Source organism: Ananas comosus, linkage group 9 (genome assembly GCF_001540865.1).
Source record: "Ananas comosus cultivar F153 linkage group 9, ASM154086v1, whole genome shotgun sequence".
Classification (NCBI taxonomy): domain Eukaryota; kingdom Viridiplantae; phylum Streptophyta; class Magnoliopsida; order Poales; family Bromeliaceae; genus Ananas; species Ananas comosus.
In genome coordinates, this window is record NC_033629.1 from 13,199,720 (window position 1) to 13,215,343 (window position 15,624).

The 15,624-nt window shown below is 40.4% G+C and overlaps 2 protein-coding genes and 1 long non-coding RNA gene across 4 annotated transcripts; 2 read left to right on the plus strand and 1 right to left on the minus strand.

The window, feature by feature from the left end:
* LOC109715122 lies at positions 788 to 4,149 on the minus strand. 2 transcript variants are annotated; one of them, XM_020239953.1, is made up of 4 exons: positions 3,641 to 4,149; positions 3,501 to 3,558; positions 1,916 to 2,138; positions 788 to 1,014 (listed from the first exon to the last, which is right to left on the minus strand). In XM_020239953.1, the coding sequence occupies exons 1-4, from the start codon at positions 3,715 to 3,717 to the stop codon at positions 953 to 955; spliced, it is 420 nt and encodes a 139-aa protein (XP_020095542.1). In that variant the 5' UTR covers positions 3,718 to 4,149; the 3' UTR covers positions 788 to 952. The 2 variants fall into 2 exon arrangements, with proteins under 2 accessions (XP_020095542.1, XP_020095543.1); XM_020239954.1 differs by lacking the exon at positions 1,916 to 2,138.
* LOC109715117 (pre-rRNA-processing protein ESF1-like) lies at positions 4,264 to 9,524 on the plus strand. Its single transcript, XM_020239944.1, is given in 9 exon segments — positions 4,264 to 4,962; positions 5,116 to 5,232; positions 5,389 to 5,603; positions 5,857 to 5,963; positions 5,966 to 6,018; positions 6,550 to 6,678; positions 7,215 to 7,488; positions 7,491 to 7,974; positions 8,329 to 9,524. Coding segments are annotated over 9 exon segments (2,010 nt in total). The 5' UTR covers positions 4,264 to 4,362; the 3' UTR covers positions 8,360 to 9,524.
* LOC109715123 lies at positions 11,301 to 13,293 on the plus strand. Its single transcript, XR_002217512.1, has 2 exons — positions 11,301 to 11,497; positions 11,597 to 13,293. It is a non-coding gene; the product is annotated as an uncharacterized LOC109715123 (long non-coding RNA).

Below are 15,624 nucleotides of genomic sequence, written 5' to 3' on the forward strand. Positions count from 1 at the left end.
AAATATGAATTAACTTTTGATTCTTTTAGTTCAAAACACATATCTAAATTTTGATTCATCAAAAATTAAAAAAATATAAATAAAATACTTCATGTATGTAATAAAAAAGAGCAATATAAGATATTGCAAATACTTCCTAATAAAATATAATATATGAATTTATAAAATATAACTTTTATTGTAAATGTTTGGATAAATATGTTATACAAATTTATATTGATTTAAATAAATTAAAATAATTATTGCGTGTATTTGCACATACACTTAGGCTTCGTTTGGTTTGAATATAAGAAAAAAACTGTGTATTTAAGAGACAGATATAAGTTGAGGTGTTAGCCTAGAATAGGCCAATTTTGCATTTGGATAAAAAATAGTGTTTGGATTGATAAGATTAAATAAAAAAGATAGTGGAGAGTCGTAAATAAAAAATAATGATATTGCCCTTTTTATTATATTTGAATTAAAATTTTTATATTGTATATTTAAAATTTTAAATTTAAATATATAACTCTTAAATTTCAAAAATACAAAATTTAAATTTAAAATTGTAAATATCAAATTCAAAAATTTAAAGTTTTAAATTTTAAATTTAAGATTAAATCTGAATTTAAAAATAAAATATAAAATATAAATTTTAAAAATTAAAAATAATAATTTAAATGTCACGTCCCGGATTTCACGTTCTTCGAGCACGCCGACAAATCCGCCGTATACAAAGAAATTTTTTCTGTATACAAAGCGATAGCTGTATTGAATTTGAAAACAAACAACGTTACAACCAGTAGTATAGAGCTGGTAAAAGAACTAGTATAGATAAAAACGTGGATCAGTACATACGCAGTATCGTGGTACAAAACTCTCGCTCCAGCGAGATATAATGTCAGTATGTAATGAACCAAAAACTACAACTACATGTAGCTGCTCCACTAGCTCTGGCTCGTCTGGTAAGGCTCTAACTCGCGACGCCCTTGCCACGATCTGTCTCAGAAGAAGCAGCAGCCGGAACAGCAGGCTCTGCAAAAATAGTGATAACAACTGGGCGTGAGAACTACTGTAAAACAAGTAGTTTTCAGTGGGTGCCACCCTCGACATCATTGGTCCACCCACTAAGTTTACAGAAGTAAGCAAGAATAATAGGAAAAGCTAGAAAAACTCTACAGCTAAAATGCCACTACACTATCATGCTCTAACTCTAACCATCTGTAGTAAATGTCAATCCTGACCCAATCTCTCCAGGAATTGTGATACACCCGTCCCGCCTGTCAAAGCTACACTAACAACCACCACGCTGGGTAGTTAGTGGAGAGCAAGTCCAATCAGGACACAACGACACCAACGCAATAGCGCAAAGCCCGACTCCGGAGTGGCACTCGTGGGCGCTATCCAACCGAGTATGCAAGCGTATCTCTGTCGAGCTCAATCAGGCTCTCGCAGGCTATAGTCAAGTACATAGGGTCCAACTGGTCTACCAACCAACAAGTGACGTGCCCTCACCACAATCTGATGCCAGAACGGCAATCCGGGTCCACCGTCAACCCCAACGGTATCCGACAGTCCGGAACAGTATAAACTCCACTGTAAAAATAGGCTCAGCATTTCAGCACGAGCGTAACAGTAATCTACACTACCTGGGATATCCACCATACTGATACTGCGGCGATATAAAATAATAACGGCTCCTAGAGCTAAATCTGGTAGTGTAAACAGGTGACAGGTCCAAAACGCTGGTTTTCTCCTATGTCATATTTAAGTCCAACATGTGCTAATAGATATAGTCAAGAACAAGGCTCTAATTCAGATTTTATTCATAACTATGCTAAATTCATGAATCGAGCAAATGCGATATACAAAACGTTATTACGCACATATGCCGACTATACAAATATACATAGGAGAGAACCGACGATTGACCCACCTCGAAAGCTAAACCCAATCCGGCGCGACGTCGAGAACGGCGGAATCGCACCCTTGTCCGGCCTCCCCGCAGCGCTATGACGACGAAAACACGCTCGAACGGCACCGCGGCGCGACGTCGAAGACACCCGAACTCCCCCTGAGCTCCTCCACCACGCTCGGACAAGCACAAGGAGAAGAGAAAGAGAGAGTGCAGAAATCCCTTCTTCTCTGTTCTCTCTTTCCTATATAGGGAGGGAGAGGGGTGGTGATACGATCAAGGCAAGAAAATGACCAAAAAGCCCCCCTTACCTACCAATGTGTACTGGTACACGTGCATTTGTACCGGTACAAATGGCAACCCAAGAGCAGCTGCGCGAGCACTGGCGAAATGTACCGTTTACACCTCGATAGTTGTACCGGTACAGAAAGATGTACCGGTACACCTTGATGGTTGTACCGGTACAACGGGCAGAAAATCTGCATTTTACAGATTTCAGTGCTACATCTCGCTCTCGCGTCTCTACTAAATTTGTTTGGCGTCCATTTCGCGCCAACGCGACTCGGACTTATCCCAACACTCTCCCGATGTGTCGACAAGCCCCAACCGCTGAATTCCAGGAATACTACATTAAAATTTGGAATTTAAAATAATAAATTTTAATTTTATGATTACAAATTATAAATTTTTAAAATTTTAAACTTAAATTTTAAATTTATATTTAAAAATTAAATATGGGGTTCCAAAGGTGGGGATTAAGGGTGTCAATGAGCCGAACACGAGGCGGCCCCACATGAGTTGCCTCATTAAAGTATCTGAAAAATTCAGCTCTTATTCGGCTCGTTTATTAACAAGCAGAACACGAGCTGGCTCACGAGCTAGCCAACGAATAATAATAAGTTAAATGGATTAGAATAGATATAGGTACAAAATAAAATTTATAAAATTTTATTATAAGCATCAAACTTTGATCTAATGATTCGTGAACGTCTACAATCCAAAGAGCTCATCACTGCTTATGTTCCTACTCATGAACAGTCTGTAGAAATCTTCACAAAAGCTCTCGGTTTAGATCGATTTTCAAATCTATTGTCCAAATTGGGCATTGCGAATCTACATTCTCCAACTTGATAGGAAGTATTAGCAGGATTTACAAATCAAATATCGATTTGATCAAAATTCTAATTAGCCTAACTTATCTTACAAATGTGTATGGTTTTATATACTTTCCATTATTAACATTTTGCTCTTGGAAGATATGGTCAGCTTAGCTTTCTTTTATTATTATTTCTTATTTTAGAATCATCTTGTATCATATTTAAGATGGACGAAACGATATTAATAAAAACATATTGAGTTCAACTTATCAGTAATTTGAGTCCGAGAAAAGTTCAAAACCGTAGTCAAGTTCTAATTTTGAACAAAAATCAATCACCGGCAACACAAATTGGTGAATCCACAACCAAATTAACCATCAAAAATCACTCTTTTGAGTCTTTTCCACGACACCCTAGCATTCACCAACGATCCCAATCAAATCACTTCCCTGGGAACTCCCAATCTCAATCGAACCCCAATTCACGAACAGGAGAAGGAAAGGACTCACATCAACGATGGCGCCCGCGGCCTCGGTGAGCGTGGGGGAGATGTCGAACAGGTCCCTCCTGATCAAATCAACCAGGGTGAGCTTGCGAAGAGAGAAAGAGAGAGACCTAGAGAGAGAGGGAGGGGTGGTAGGGGAGTTACACGTGGAGGTTTTTGGGGGAGTCTTGGATGGAGTAGGTGGGGAGGTACTCCTCGAGGTTGAGACGGTTGAGATCCATCTCCGCGGCTCCGCGCTCGACGAGCCCAGAGCTTCGGCCATGGCGGAGCTCCTCCAACAACACCACCCACAACAACAAGCGGAGGAGGAGGACGAAGACGACGACGCGCACTCTACCCCACTGCTCCTCCTATTTTATTTTTCCTTTTTATTATTGTTATTAAATTAATAATTATTATTATTTTATTATTATTTACTTTTATCGGGTCCGATCTGGTGGTTCCGTCCACTCCACCCGACTCGAAGTCTCCCGGTGCTCTTCCGTGAATAATATTATTATAAATATAAATTAGATTAGATATATATACTGTTCTATTTTAATTATATAAAATCAAATATTAAATAAAAATATTAAAAATAAAAAATAAAAATTCAAATCCTCGCAGTGAATCACCATCGTGCAAATCGCTTTAATACTCGTGCCGATCATCAATTTCCCCTTTTTTTTTCCCTTAATTATTTCGCATAAAGGGCTAGAGACGGGCCTCGGACCAAAACCGGCCCGTTAAAGATCCAAGCCCCATTAATTGTTATTATTATTACTAATCCATTAAATTGTGGATTCGGGTTTCACTGACGCTTGTTTGCGAATTGCGAAGCCCTTCTCTTCTCTCTCCCTCTCTCTCTCGATCTCTCGACCGCCGCCATGGCTACGACGTCGAAGCTCGAGAAGAAGAAGACGAAGAAGAAGATGGAGGGGGAGGAGGAGCCCCACGAGTTTCGTGGCTACGGCGATGGCGATCGCGTTGAACCGGGTGGCGCTCGTAAGAAGTCAAAGAAGCGGAAGCTCCAATCCATGGAGGTACCGGAGGTTTCTAGGGTTAAGGACGAGAAGAAGAAGAAGAAGAAGAAGAAGGATGAGAACAGAGAAGAAGATGCTGTTGAGGAGGGAGAGGAGAGGAGGGGGGTGATCACGGACGAGAGGTTCGCGGCGGCGCAATACGACCCGAGGTTTCGGCGGATGCCGCGGAAGGAGGCGAAGGTCACGATCGACTCGCGCTTCGCCCGCATGTTCACCGACAAGGACTTCGCAGCTTCGGCGGCGCCCGTCGACAAGCGGGGGCGGCCGAGGAAGGAGGGCGCGGTGAATCCGATGCTACATTACTACCTTCAACAGGATGGTGAGGAAGAAGAAGGTAGGTTGAAGCTTGAGGAGGAGGAGGAGGTTAAGGAGGGATCGGATGAATCGGAGAGTGATGAGACTACTACTACGACTACAGATGAAGAAGAAGATGACGATGATCAGGTGATAGATTGTTCTAATTTTTTGCTTTATGTTTGTAAAAATTGAGTTTTAATGCTGAATTGTATCAGAAATAGTTGTTTGTTTAATTTGGTTTCTATAAAAGGTTATAGAGGTCTAACCATGCGATTGTTTGTTGTTTGTGAAAATTTCTAGTACTCTGTTAATAGCGATCTATGTCGGTATCTGATGGCTAATCACGATGACACGCCGATGATCAAGAATGAAACTCACCGGCTCGCAGTTGTTAATTTGGATTGGGATCATATCAAGGTCTGTTAGGTTATGAATACATTATCTATTTTGCTCTGTTACTTTTTTTTAAAAAAAAGTCATATGGGTTCAATTTTGTGTTGTGCTTCTTGTTTATCACTTTAGCCTGTTGATCATCACTTTGTTGGTTTCTTTTTTTTTCCCTTGCATTGGTAGGCTGTTGATCTGTATGTGGTGATGACTTCATGTCTCCCAAAAGGCGGGCAAATCCATTCGGTGGCTGTCTATCCATCCGAATTCGGACTCAAATGCATGGAAATCGAAGCAATTCATGGACCATCTGGTCTTTTTGAAGACAATGATGATAATAGCGAAGATGACTCTGATGTTGACGATAACAAGTTACGCCCTTATGAGCTCAACAAACTAAGGTAGCTACCATTATTCTATGTTCTTTTGGAGCTAATTCATTTCTTTACATATGCACGATTATATGGAGATAAAGTAGAGGGAGAAAGAGATACTTGAATATTTGCCAACAATTTTGGTTGTTTATTTTGCATGAAGAAATAATTTTTGGAAAGCAAGTTTGCTGCATATTGTCCTGGGAAAGTGCATTTGATTGGCAATCCTATTGTGATACAAATTCTCAGCTGTGTTTTCTATTTTTTGGACCTCTTGCAGGTATTACAATGCAGTTGTCGTATGTGATTCAAGTGCCACTGCAAATCACTTGTATAAGACTCTTGATGGTACCGAGTTTTTGAAAACTTCTAATGTGTTCGATTTGCGATCATTCCCGATTCCGTGGAGTTCAAACATCCGCCTCGTGATATTGCAACCGAGGTAATTCTTTCTTGCTGGTAGCAGCTGAATGAAACTTCTTGCTTTGTGATTATACTATTAATCTAACATGTGATATTATTATTACTACATCTATGGCTTTGTTTCGAAGATACATAATTTCTTTCTTACTAGGAAAAGAAAAGTTAGATTCTTAGTTAAAGTTGCAATTTAAGCAAAGGCTACCTTTTTTCTCCTCTTTGCTCCTTTGGGAATGACCGAATCTCCTTTGAGGTTCCCGTGAATTTGAGTTTTTTCCTCTATATATGGAGTTCTAATAAGCACATGCTACATTCTCAGAAATACCTCACTCATCTCTTTACTTATTTTAGCACTATTTATTTATTTCATCAGAATTTTTCAATTCTATTGCATTATGTCAGTTTGGCAAGTCCGCTTGTCGATAAAAAACTTGCTAGTAAATTTATGCTGATTGGTCCTTCAAAAAATTGCTATTGGAAAATCTATATTTGTGGTAGTAATTTCTAAAATTGGTAGACATGAACTCACTTGGATATATGTGTTTATACTCAGGCACCAGTGAACTACAAAGAACCAGATTTCCAGACTCGTGCTTTGCAGCATAGTAGAGTTAAGCTAACCTGGGAAGATGATGAACCAGAACGCAATTAGATTTTGAGACGCAAGTTCAATCCAAATCAGGTATGCCTTTTCGCCTACTGATTTGGTTGCCAACTATATATAGTTGGTATTTGAGTCTAGAATGTTTGCTCATTCAGATCCATATATGGCTCTTTTCTCTTGCTTATGCCTTGGATATGATCAGCAGTATTGTTTTCTTTCTCAGTAAATAGACCTATTTCAATAGCTTAATGCTATTCAAAATAACTTCATCTTAATAATTATATAAAGGTGTATATTTTCCACATTGTTTTGTTTACGAGGAAGTTCACATAGAGTTTCATATGATTGTAAAACTGTTCTTCAATGTTCTGAAACTAACTTCACCTTTCTACACATAATTGGTCTTTATTCCTAGTGTGCGCACTCCAATCCAGGTGACTTCCTCTTAGTTTCAGCATCTTGGGGCGCATGTGATTGTTTTTTAGTCTATATTTATAAATAAAAAAAAAAAGTATTCTTGTTATTTTTTGTCTTAAAAAACCAGTCACTTAGTATAGTTTGTTTATCTATCTGCCTGGTTTGTGTAACTGGAGCCCTTTTTTTGCCTGCTACAGCTCGATGAGTTCAATGAATACTTAGATTCCACCGATGAGAGTGATGAAGACGATGATGAGTACAATAACCAAAATGGTGTTCGCAATGACGATGAAGCTGAGGCCATGCCCAACGGTGAAACCAAGAAGCGCTTAGGAAGAGAGAAACTATTAGCTCTTCTACAAGCTGGAGATGATTCGGACTCTGATAAAAGCAATGACAAAGACCTGGAGATCACTTTCAATACAGAGCTCGAGGATCTAAGCAAGCGCATCCTCAAGAAAAAGACAAAAAGTCGGAGACTGTTTGGGAGGCAGTCCTTAGAAAGAGGAGCGAGAAAAAGAAAGCTAGAAAGGATCAGTCAAAGCACTTAGATGATGAAAACAGTGATTCTGATAAGGAAGAAGCATCTCAACAAGATGATGATGATTTCTTTGTTGAAGAGCCTTTAGATAGTGAAAGTAGCAAGCAAAAGAAGGGTCTGAAGGGTAAAAAGGGCCAAAAAGGCAGTAGAAAAGATAGAGACGAATCTCCTGAGAGAGAGAAGGAGAGAGAAGCGAGTAGGGCAGAATTGGAACTGCTATTTGCTGATGATCAGGATGTGGATCAGGGTCCCAAGGGCTTTAATTTGAAGCCCAAGAAGGTGAAGAGCAAGAAGGGGAAGGAGAAGTCTTCAGAGGACAAGCTTCCGAATGTAGATCTTAGTAATGATCCGAGGTTCGTTGAACTCTTTTCGTCTCATCTCTTTGCTTTGGACCCAACGGATCCAGAGTATAAAAGGTAATCTTGAAAACTTTGCTCTACTATGTTCTCATTACTGTTTCATGTTGCTTGTTAATATCTAAAGTAAGGACTTAATTACAAATTTAGTCCCTGAAGTTCTGATCCAATGTCGATTACATCATCAAAGTTCCAACTTCAACAACTTAGTCAAAATTTCCTCCTGCATTGAAAGGGAAAAAAACATCATAAACCTTAAAAGATGTGATAGCAAACAGACTTCACTGACTATTTTATTTCTGTCAAATTGAAACTCAAAGGACAGTTGTTGAAATCAAGGTCAAACTCATTGACTAAAGTTCCAACTAAGCCTTCAATTAGTTTAAGACAACCATGTTACTTGCATTTTACCAGGAGTGCTAAAAGTTTGTTATATGTGGATTAAACACGAGTGCGGCGTATATTCGAAAGCGAGCAAAAAAGCAGGGAAAGGATTCTCAAGAAGAAGAGATACCGGAAGATAATTTGCGCAAGCCATCGAAACAAGATATACCGCCACCTGAAGAGGGACTACCAAATGTAGACACAGTTCCGCAACCTAGCAGGGTGTCATTAGAGAAGAATGAGCTATCAAGTTGGGAAGCTGTTCAGTGCGAACCGTGTCGATCCTATCAAGTTAGTGCGAACCGTGTCGATCCTATCGAGTTCCGCAACCTAGCTCCAACTGCCTTTGGGGACTGGAGCAGCCTGTTCAGTGCGAACAGTGTCGATCCTATCAAGTTAGTGCATGCCACAAGTCCTTTCCAACTGGATGAAATAAAACAGGCAGTTTTTCAATTAGGGGGCGATAAGGCCCCGGGTCCCGACGGCTTTCCACTAATATTCTACCAAACATTCTGGGACATTATTAAAGGGGATATCTTGAATTTATTCCAGGAGATGGAGGTTGGGAAGCTGTCTACCAGCCCTATTGACTATGCGTTCATTTGTCTAATCCCAAAAAAGGACGGTCGTAAGCGGGCAGAAGACTTCCGACCAATTAGTCTCCTGAACGGAATACAGAAGATTTGTCTCAAAGGTTTTAGCTAATAGGTTGGAGTGTATTATGAGTGATCTGATATCCCCCTTCTAATCGGCTTTTCTTAAGGGGAGGAATATTACTGATGCTTATGCAGCGGTACGCGAACTGATTGGTTGGGGAGATAGGCAATCTGTAGAGGGAGTTGGGGTTAAGGTGGACTTTGAAAAGGCCTACGATCGAATCTATTGGCCTTTTCTCTTCCGTGTTTTAGAGTGGTAGGGCTTCAATGATAAGTGGTGCAATTGGATCAAGTTATGCGTCTGTTTTGCCAAAGTGGCTGTACTATCTAATGGTGAGGCAACCAGATGGATTAAAACAAAGAGGGGGATAAGACAAGGGGATCCGCTGTCCTCTTTTCTCTTCCTGTTGGTAGCGGAATGCCTTGCCCGATTGACAAATGAGGCAATCTCGAACAATCTCCTAAAAGGCCTTGGCCCTAATGAGGCATCTACGATTTCTCTCATTCAATCGCGGATTGTACTTTCTTCTTCTTGAAGGCCAAAAAGAGACATGAAAAACTTGAAATTCTTGTGGCAACTCTTTGAATGGGCGTTCGGAATGAGAATCAATAGGGAGAAGACGAAGCTCTATTAAATTGGCCGGATGATATATCCGATGCTAAATAAATATGTATTCGGATATGGATGTTAAAAATAGAAATCCGACGAATATAGATTCGGATATGAATTTTGACTAAATCCGAACCCAAACCCGAATTCGATCCGAAGCTGAATTTATTTTGTATTATATGTAATATATACATAAAAATTTGATGGTAAATTTAAATTTGTATTTTAAAAATTTAAATTTAATATAATATATTTTGAAATATTAAAAAAATAAATAATTGTTTCTGGTTCAAATTTTCAGGTTTGGATTCGGATTTCAGATTTCTGGTCGGATTTGGGTTTGGATATAAATTTTAAAATCCGTCTGGTTCGGATCTCAGATTTGGAGTGAGATTCGGGTTCGGATTTTTAAAAATCCGGCCCGATCCGACCCGTATATATCTCTTATATATATATAATAGTATATAGAGCTTTCGAAACTCATTGTCGCGCAAAAACTTTAGAAACTCTGTCGCCCAAAAACTCTTCCTAGCGCGAAACTCGACGGAGAGAATGGAGAGAAAGGAAATGGAGAAAAGGGAACGAGATGCGGCGGAGTATGACGAGAGAGCGGAGAGAGGTAAAGAAAATAGTTTTGCTTATATTTTTATGAATTTTTACTAATTTGCTTGTTCCTATTTAGAAAAAATTAAAAAGATGAATAAACCTGGCTCGTCTTCGTCCCCTTGTCCAATAACTCTGATCGCCGGTTCTCCGCCGGTCACCGGCTCAGTCACCACGTAGATATATATATATATATATATATATATATGAATGTAATGAGATTTTATATGTTTCTTGTTTTTCGTTTTCTTTTTTTTTTCCCACGCTACCCTGTCCTTCTTCCCCGAGCTCTTGCGCTCCGTCGCTCCGGCCATCAGGTCACCGTCGGAGTCCGTCGCTCCGGCCATCAGGTCACCGTCGGCTCAAGAGATAGTAGGTATATATATATAATGAGATTTTATATGTTTATTAATTTTTTTTGTTTTTCATTTTTTTTTTCTCTTTTCCAGAGCTGGAAACAACAACGGAGGAGACCGGCACCGGCGAAACAACATTCCCAGAAGATGGTGCGGAGGATACAGGCACCGGCTCAGGGGTCACCGGCACCGGCTCAGGGGTCACCGGACGGTCAGCCTCACTGCACCGGCTCAGGAGATGAATAGTGCGGAGGAGACCCGGCACGCGCACAGCGGTCACCGGGGCACCGGCCTCAAGGAGATGGGATGCTGTGCGGGGGACCGGGCATCGGCTCAGCGAGATGATGGTGCGCGGGAAGACCGGCACCGGCTCAGGGTCATCGCATATCGGCTCAGGAGATGATGTGTGCGGAAGGACGACCGGCACCGGCTCAGGGTCACCGGCGGCTCAGGAGATGCATGGTCGAGAAGACTGGCACTGATTGCGTTACGTAGATAGTTATAATATGATATATATATATATATATATATATATATAGAGTCCGGCTGCTATGCTATTAATAGTACGAAGCACTTGGTGCTACTAAGTTTTCCGCCGTTAGATCTACCCTTTTCATCATTTTCACCCGTTAGATTATATTATTTAACCAACCACTCACTCAACCCTAAGGGGCCCACATCATCCTAACCGCACATCTCTTAATCCAATGGCCAAAAACTTGGTAGCACCAATGACTTGGTGCTATTAATAGCATAGTAGCCTAGTTCTATATATATATATATATACGGTTTATTTTCAATTTTTTATTTCTATATATATGGTTTATTTTCAATTTTTGCAGATGCGGACGCGATATTTGCTGATGTGTCCCTGCTGCGGTCTTCGACGTCTCCTGCTCCACAGGAGATTGCAGAGTTTAAGCGTGAAGAAATTCCTGACTGTACTCTATTTTGATAGTCTGCATGGTAGATAGGTGAGGTGTTGAAAAATCAAGATGGAGCTTGTGACATAATGTATATGATTTATTCGAATTTTGCCGTCCATTTATTAACCCTTTTCTATCTTTGTGTAGGAGTTTGGAGGCAGAGGCAGGGAAAAGGACCTCACCATAAGTGCCTTTCGACACCAAGATTTTCAAGAGCCAAAATAAACTTGAGTAGCTTTCTGTGAAAATGACCCAAACATTGAGTAGCTTTCTGTGAGTATTTGTACTCTAAATCGAACTGCTTGTACATGAGACATGAATTAGACCACATCAACCTACGTGTACTCTAAATCGTTCATTTGCGACATTTAATAGGCTATATTTGATTTGAACAACATAAGAAACTAAACTCGAATCTAAACCGAACAATTTGCGACCTTTAATAGGCTACATTTGATTCAAACAACACAAAAAAGTAATCTCTTTTTTAAAATGCCAAATTTTGGGATTATTTCAGATCAATAATGCACAAGAATTATGATGATCTGAAATAATTTCAAAATTTGGCATTTTAAAAAAGAGATTATTTTTTTGTGTTGTTTGAATCAAATGTAGCCTATTAAAGGTCGCAAATTGTTCGGTTTAGATTCGAGTTTAGTTTCTTATGTTGTTCAAATCAAATATAGCCTATTAAATGTCGCAAATGAACGATTTAGAGTACAAGTAGGTTGATGTGGTCTAATTCATGTCTCATGTACAAGCAGTTCGATTTAGAGTACAAATACTCACAGAAAGCTACTCAATGTTTGGGTCATTTTCACAGAAAGCTACTCAAGTTTATTTTGGCTCTTGAAAATCTTGGCGTCGGAAGGCACTTATGGTGAGGTCCTTTTCCCTGCCTCTGCCTCCAAACTCCTACACAAAGATAGAAAAGGTTAATAAATGGACGGCAAAATTCAAATAAATCATATACATTATGTCACAAGTTCCATCTTGATTTTTCAACACCTCACCTATCTACCATGCAGACTATCAAAATAGAGTCTAGTCAGGAATTTCTTCACGCGTAAACTCTGCAATCTCCTGTGGACCAGGAGACGTCAAAGACCGCAGCGGGGACACATCAGCAAATATCGCGTCCGCATTTGCAAAAATTGAAAATAAACCGTATATATAGAAATAAAAAATTGAAAATAAACCGTATATATATATATATATATATAAGTATATCTACGTACCATCAGTGCCGGTCTCCTCCGCACCATCATCTCCTGAGCCGGTGCCGGTGACCCCCGAGCATATATATACGTACCATCAGTGCCGGTCTCCTCCGCACCATCATCTCCTGAGCCGGTGCTGGTGACCCCTGAGCCGGTGCCGGTCTCCTCCGCATCATCATCTCCTGAGCCGGTGCAGGTCTCCTCCGCACCATCATCTCCTGAGCCGGTGCCGGTGACCCCTGAGCCGGTGCCGGCTGGGAATGTTGTTTCGCCGGTGCCGGTCTCCTCCGTTGTTGTTTCCAGCTCTGGAAAAGAGAAAAAAAATCCTGTGAAATATGCTTCTGAGTAAAAGCACACTAGGGAGCTTGTTATAGAAAATAGTTCTATAACAATCCTGTGAAATATACTTCTGAGTAAAAGCACACTAGGGAGCTCCAAACCCCCCCTAACTTACATTAGGCTACGAGAGATTATTGACAAAGGTAAACAAGTTGATGGATACAGTAATTTACAAATTTATAGGGATACATACAACAATCAATGTGGGTTCTGTCACTGTGGGTGGGTGGTTCCTCTCAGGTGATTTTGCGAGGTAATTTGCTGGCTTGCCCTCGCTGACGAATATTTCATTTTGTTCATTTGAACTGAATATCTATTGCCTGACCTGAAAACGAAAACGAGAGAAAAGAGATTATCATGTTAAAAATAAGTGTACGAGTACAATATGAGTGGTCATTCATTTAAGAAAATGTGAATCGTAACCATGTGAGTGCTTGGGGCAATAAACTAGGAGAAGCACACGCATACCAATGGATATGGTTACGGTTAGGTATTATCTGATAGACACGCTAATCTACTACTAGATACTGTATGGGCATTTTCTATGGCAGCAACATATCTTACCCCGTAGCCAATGAGAAAGATCTCAAATGGTGACAGCTGCCACCACACGCCACTGCACAACACCAGCAAACAGATCTAGCATCCACAAATAATGCATAAAACACAAAAACTATCATTTGCACCACTGAGGAATGGCTCACCTAATTGCAAAGGCATTGTAGTAGAAAAAGTGTGCCATCGCTTCCACAAGTAAGAAACTTAGAACCCATCTTAGCCCGTATGCAGATATTTGTCTGACCGAATAATTCTCCTGCGGTGCCTCCAACTGCAAGGCTTCTTAAGTTAGATTTGCTTTTACCTTTTCAGATTAATTTGCAGATTTACATTGTATTATAGATGCATATCATAACTAATTGCAGAGCAATTTACACATTTAGAAGCCAAAACAAAGCTACGAACTGTGAGATCAACTATACCAACTAGCTCAGTACTAGCTCATACAGAGCAAACAAAATCTAACAGCAAATCCACTCGATCTTCACAATCAAATCCAACAAATTGATCCAACAAAGCTAAAAAAAAAACCACGATCATACAATCTAAGCATGCCATCACCAACTAATCGCACCAAATAACACAGATCGATAGATCAACACACTAACAAGCACATATCAACACAAAACGAGGAGTAAAAGGTAGGACCTAAGACAAAGAACCGATCAATTGGAGTGATCAAATCGTCAATTAGAAACAAGTAGATGGAGGGTTCGAACCTTTGACGACGCCAAGGAGCGAGGTCTCTCTCTCTCTCTCTCTCTCTCTCTCTCTCTCTCTCTCGATGTCAACGCGGGGAGTAGCAAATGAGGAGAGGGAGAGCTCAATTTATAGCGCCTCCGCTCGATTGGGGGATTTGAAATAACTAAGGCAAAAATACACTGTGAACCCTGTGATGCTTCAACAGTTTCCGAATACCCAAAAAGGGCCCGATCGGAGCCGCAACCGCCGGTGATGAGAATTTGCAGGCTCGGACGGCAGCGATGACGATCGGTGAGTTAGCTCGGGTGAATCTTCTCACAGTGACTCCATTAATGGAGCAAGGAGATGACCCAAGGATTTGGAGAAGTAGGGGAAAAATGTAGTAGAGGGAGAGAGAGAAAGAGAGAGAGGGAGGGAGAGAGAGAGAGAGAGTTGAGAGGAAGAAGACGAAGTTTAAATTTCCAACCATCGTAACAGATTCTGTTACAGAGGTGGTCCCTATTCATGCTAGTAATCTCGAGGACTCAATGGTAATTTTGACAAAGATTAGGGGTCAGTTTGAGTTCTCGTGTGGAGTGGACATGGACTGGGATGGGCCTCGGTAACCGCCTGGGCCTGGGCCTTCCCACAGTGCGTATCGGGTCGGATCTGGTATACGGATAGTGAATGATAACCCGCACCACTGACAGTAACCCAGCGACCCGACCCGGCAGAAGGATCAGGAGACTCATAAATTAGTCTCCTCGATCGTCACCCACCTCCACTCACCTGTGTTTCCTTGCTGAGGACTCTACCTCTCTGTCTCTCCTTCTCCTTGGTTACTCCGCTGTTCTCATCCAGTCACCTCCATTGGAATCCCATGGCGATATCCAGCTCGTTTCTCTTCCATCCCTCAGGACTGTCAAAGCCGCTAGGGAACTGGGCTCTCTCCTTCCGCTCCTGCTCCAGAAGCTAAGTACCTGCCTTATTTTCTTTTCTTTCTTTTGTTAACCCTGCTACTACCTCTCTTTTTATTGTGTAGTAACAACATTTTTTTTTTTTTTTTTTTTACAGGTATTACAAACCCCTAACTACCGACGCGTATACAATTAGCCCCTCAACTTTATTTTTTTATTTTATAATTAATAGCTCTTTAACTTTTAATTTTTTTTTAGGGAAAACTTAAAAAAGAACCCCGGTGGTTTCGTAGTTTTTTACTTTGCCCCTCTGTGGTTTAAAGTGTATCAATTTGCCCCCATGTGGTTTCGTTTTTATCTTTTCGGTAGCTTTTTCGTTAATATTTCGTTAAATTATATACAAAAAATTTTAGATACCCATCTATATTTATCAAATATTTATTTTTAGTACCATTTAATT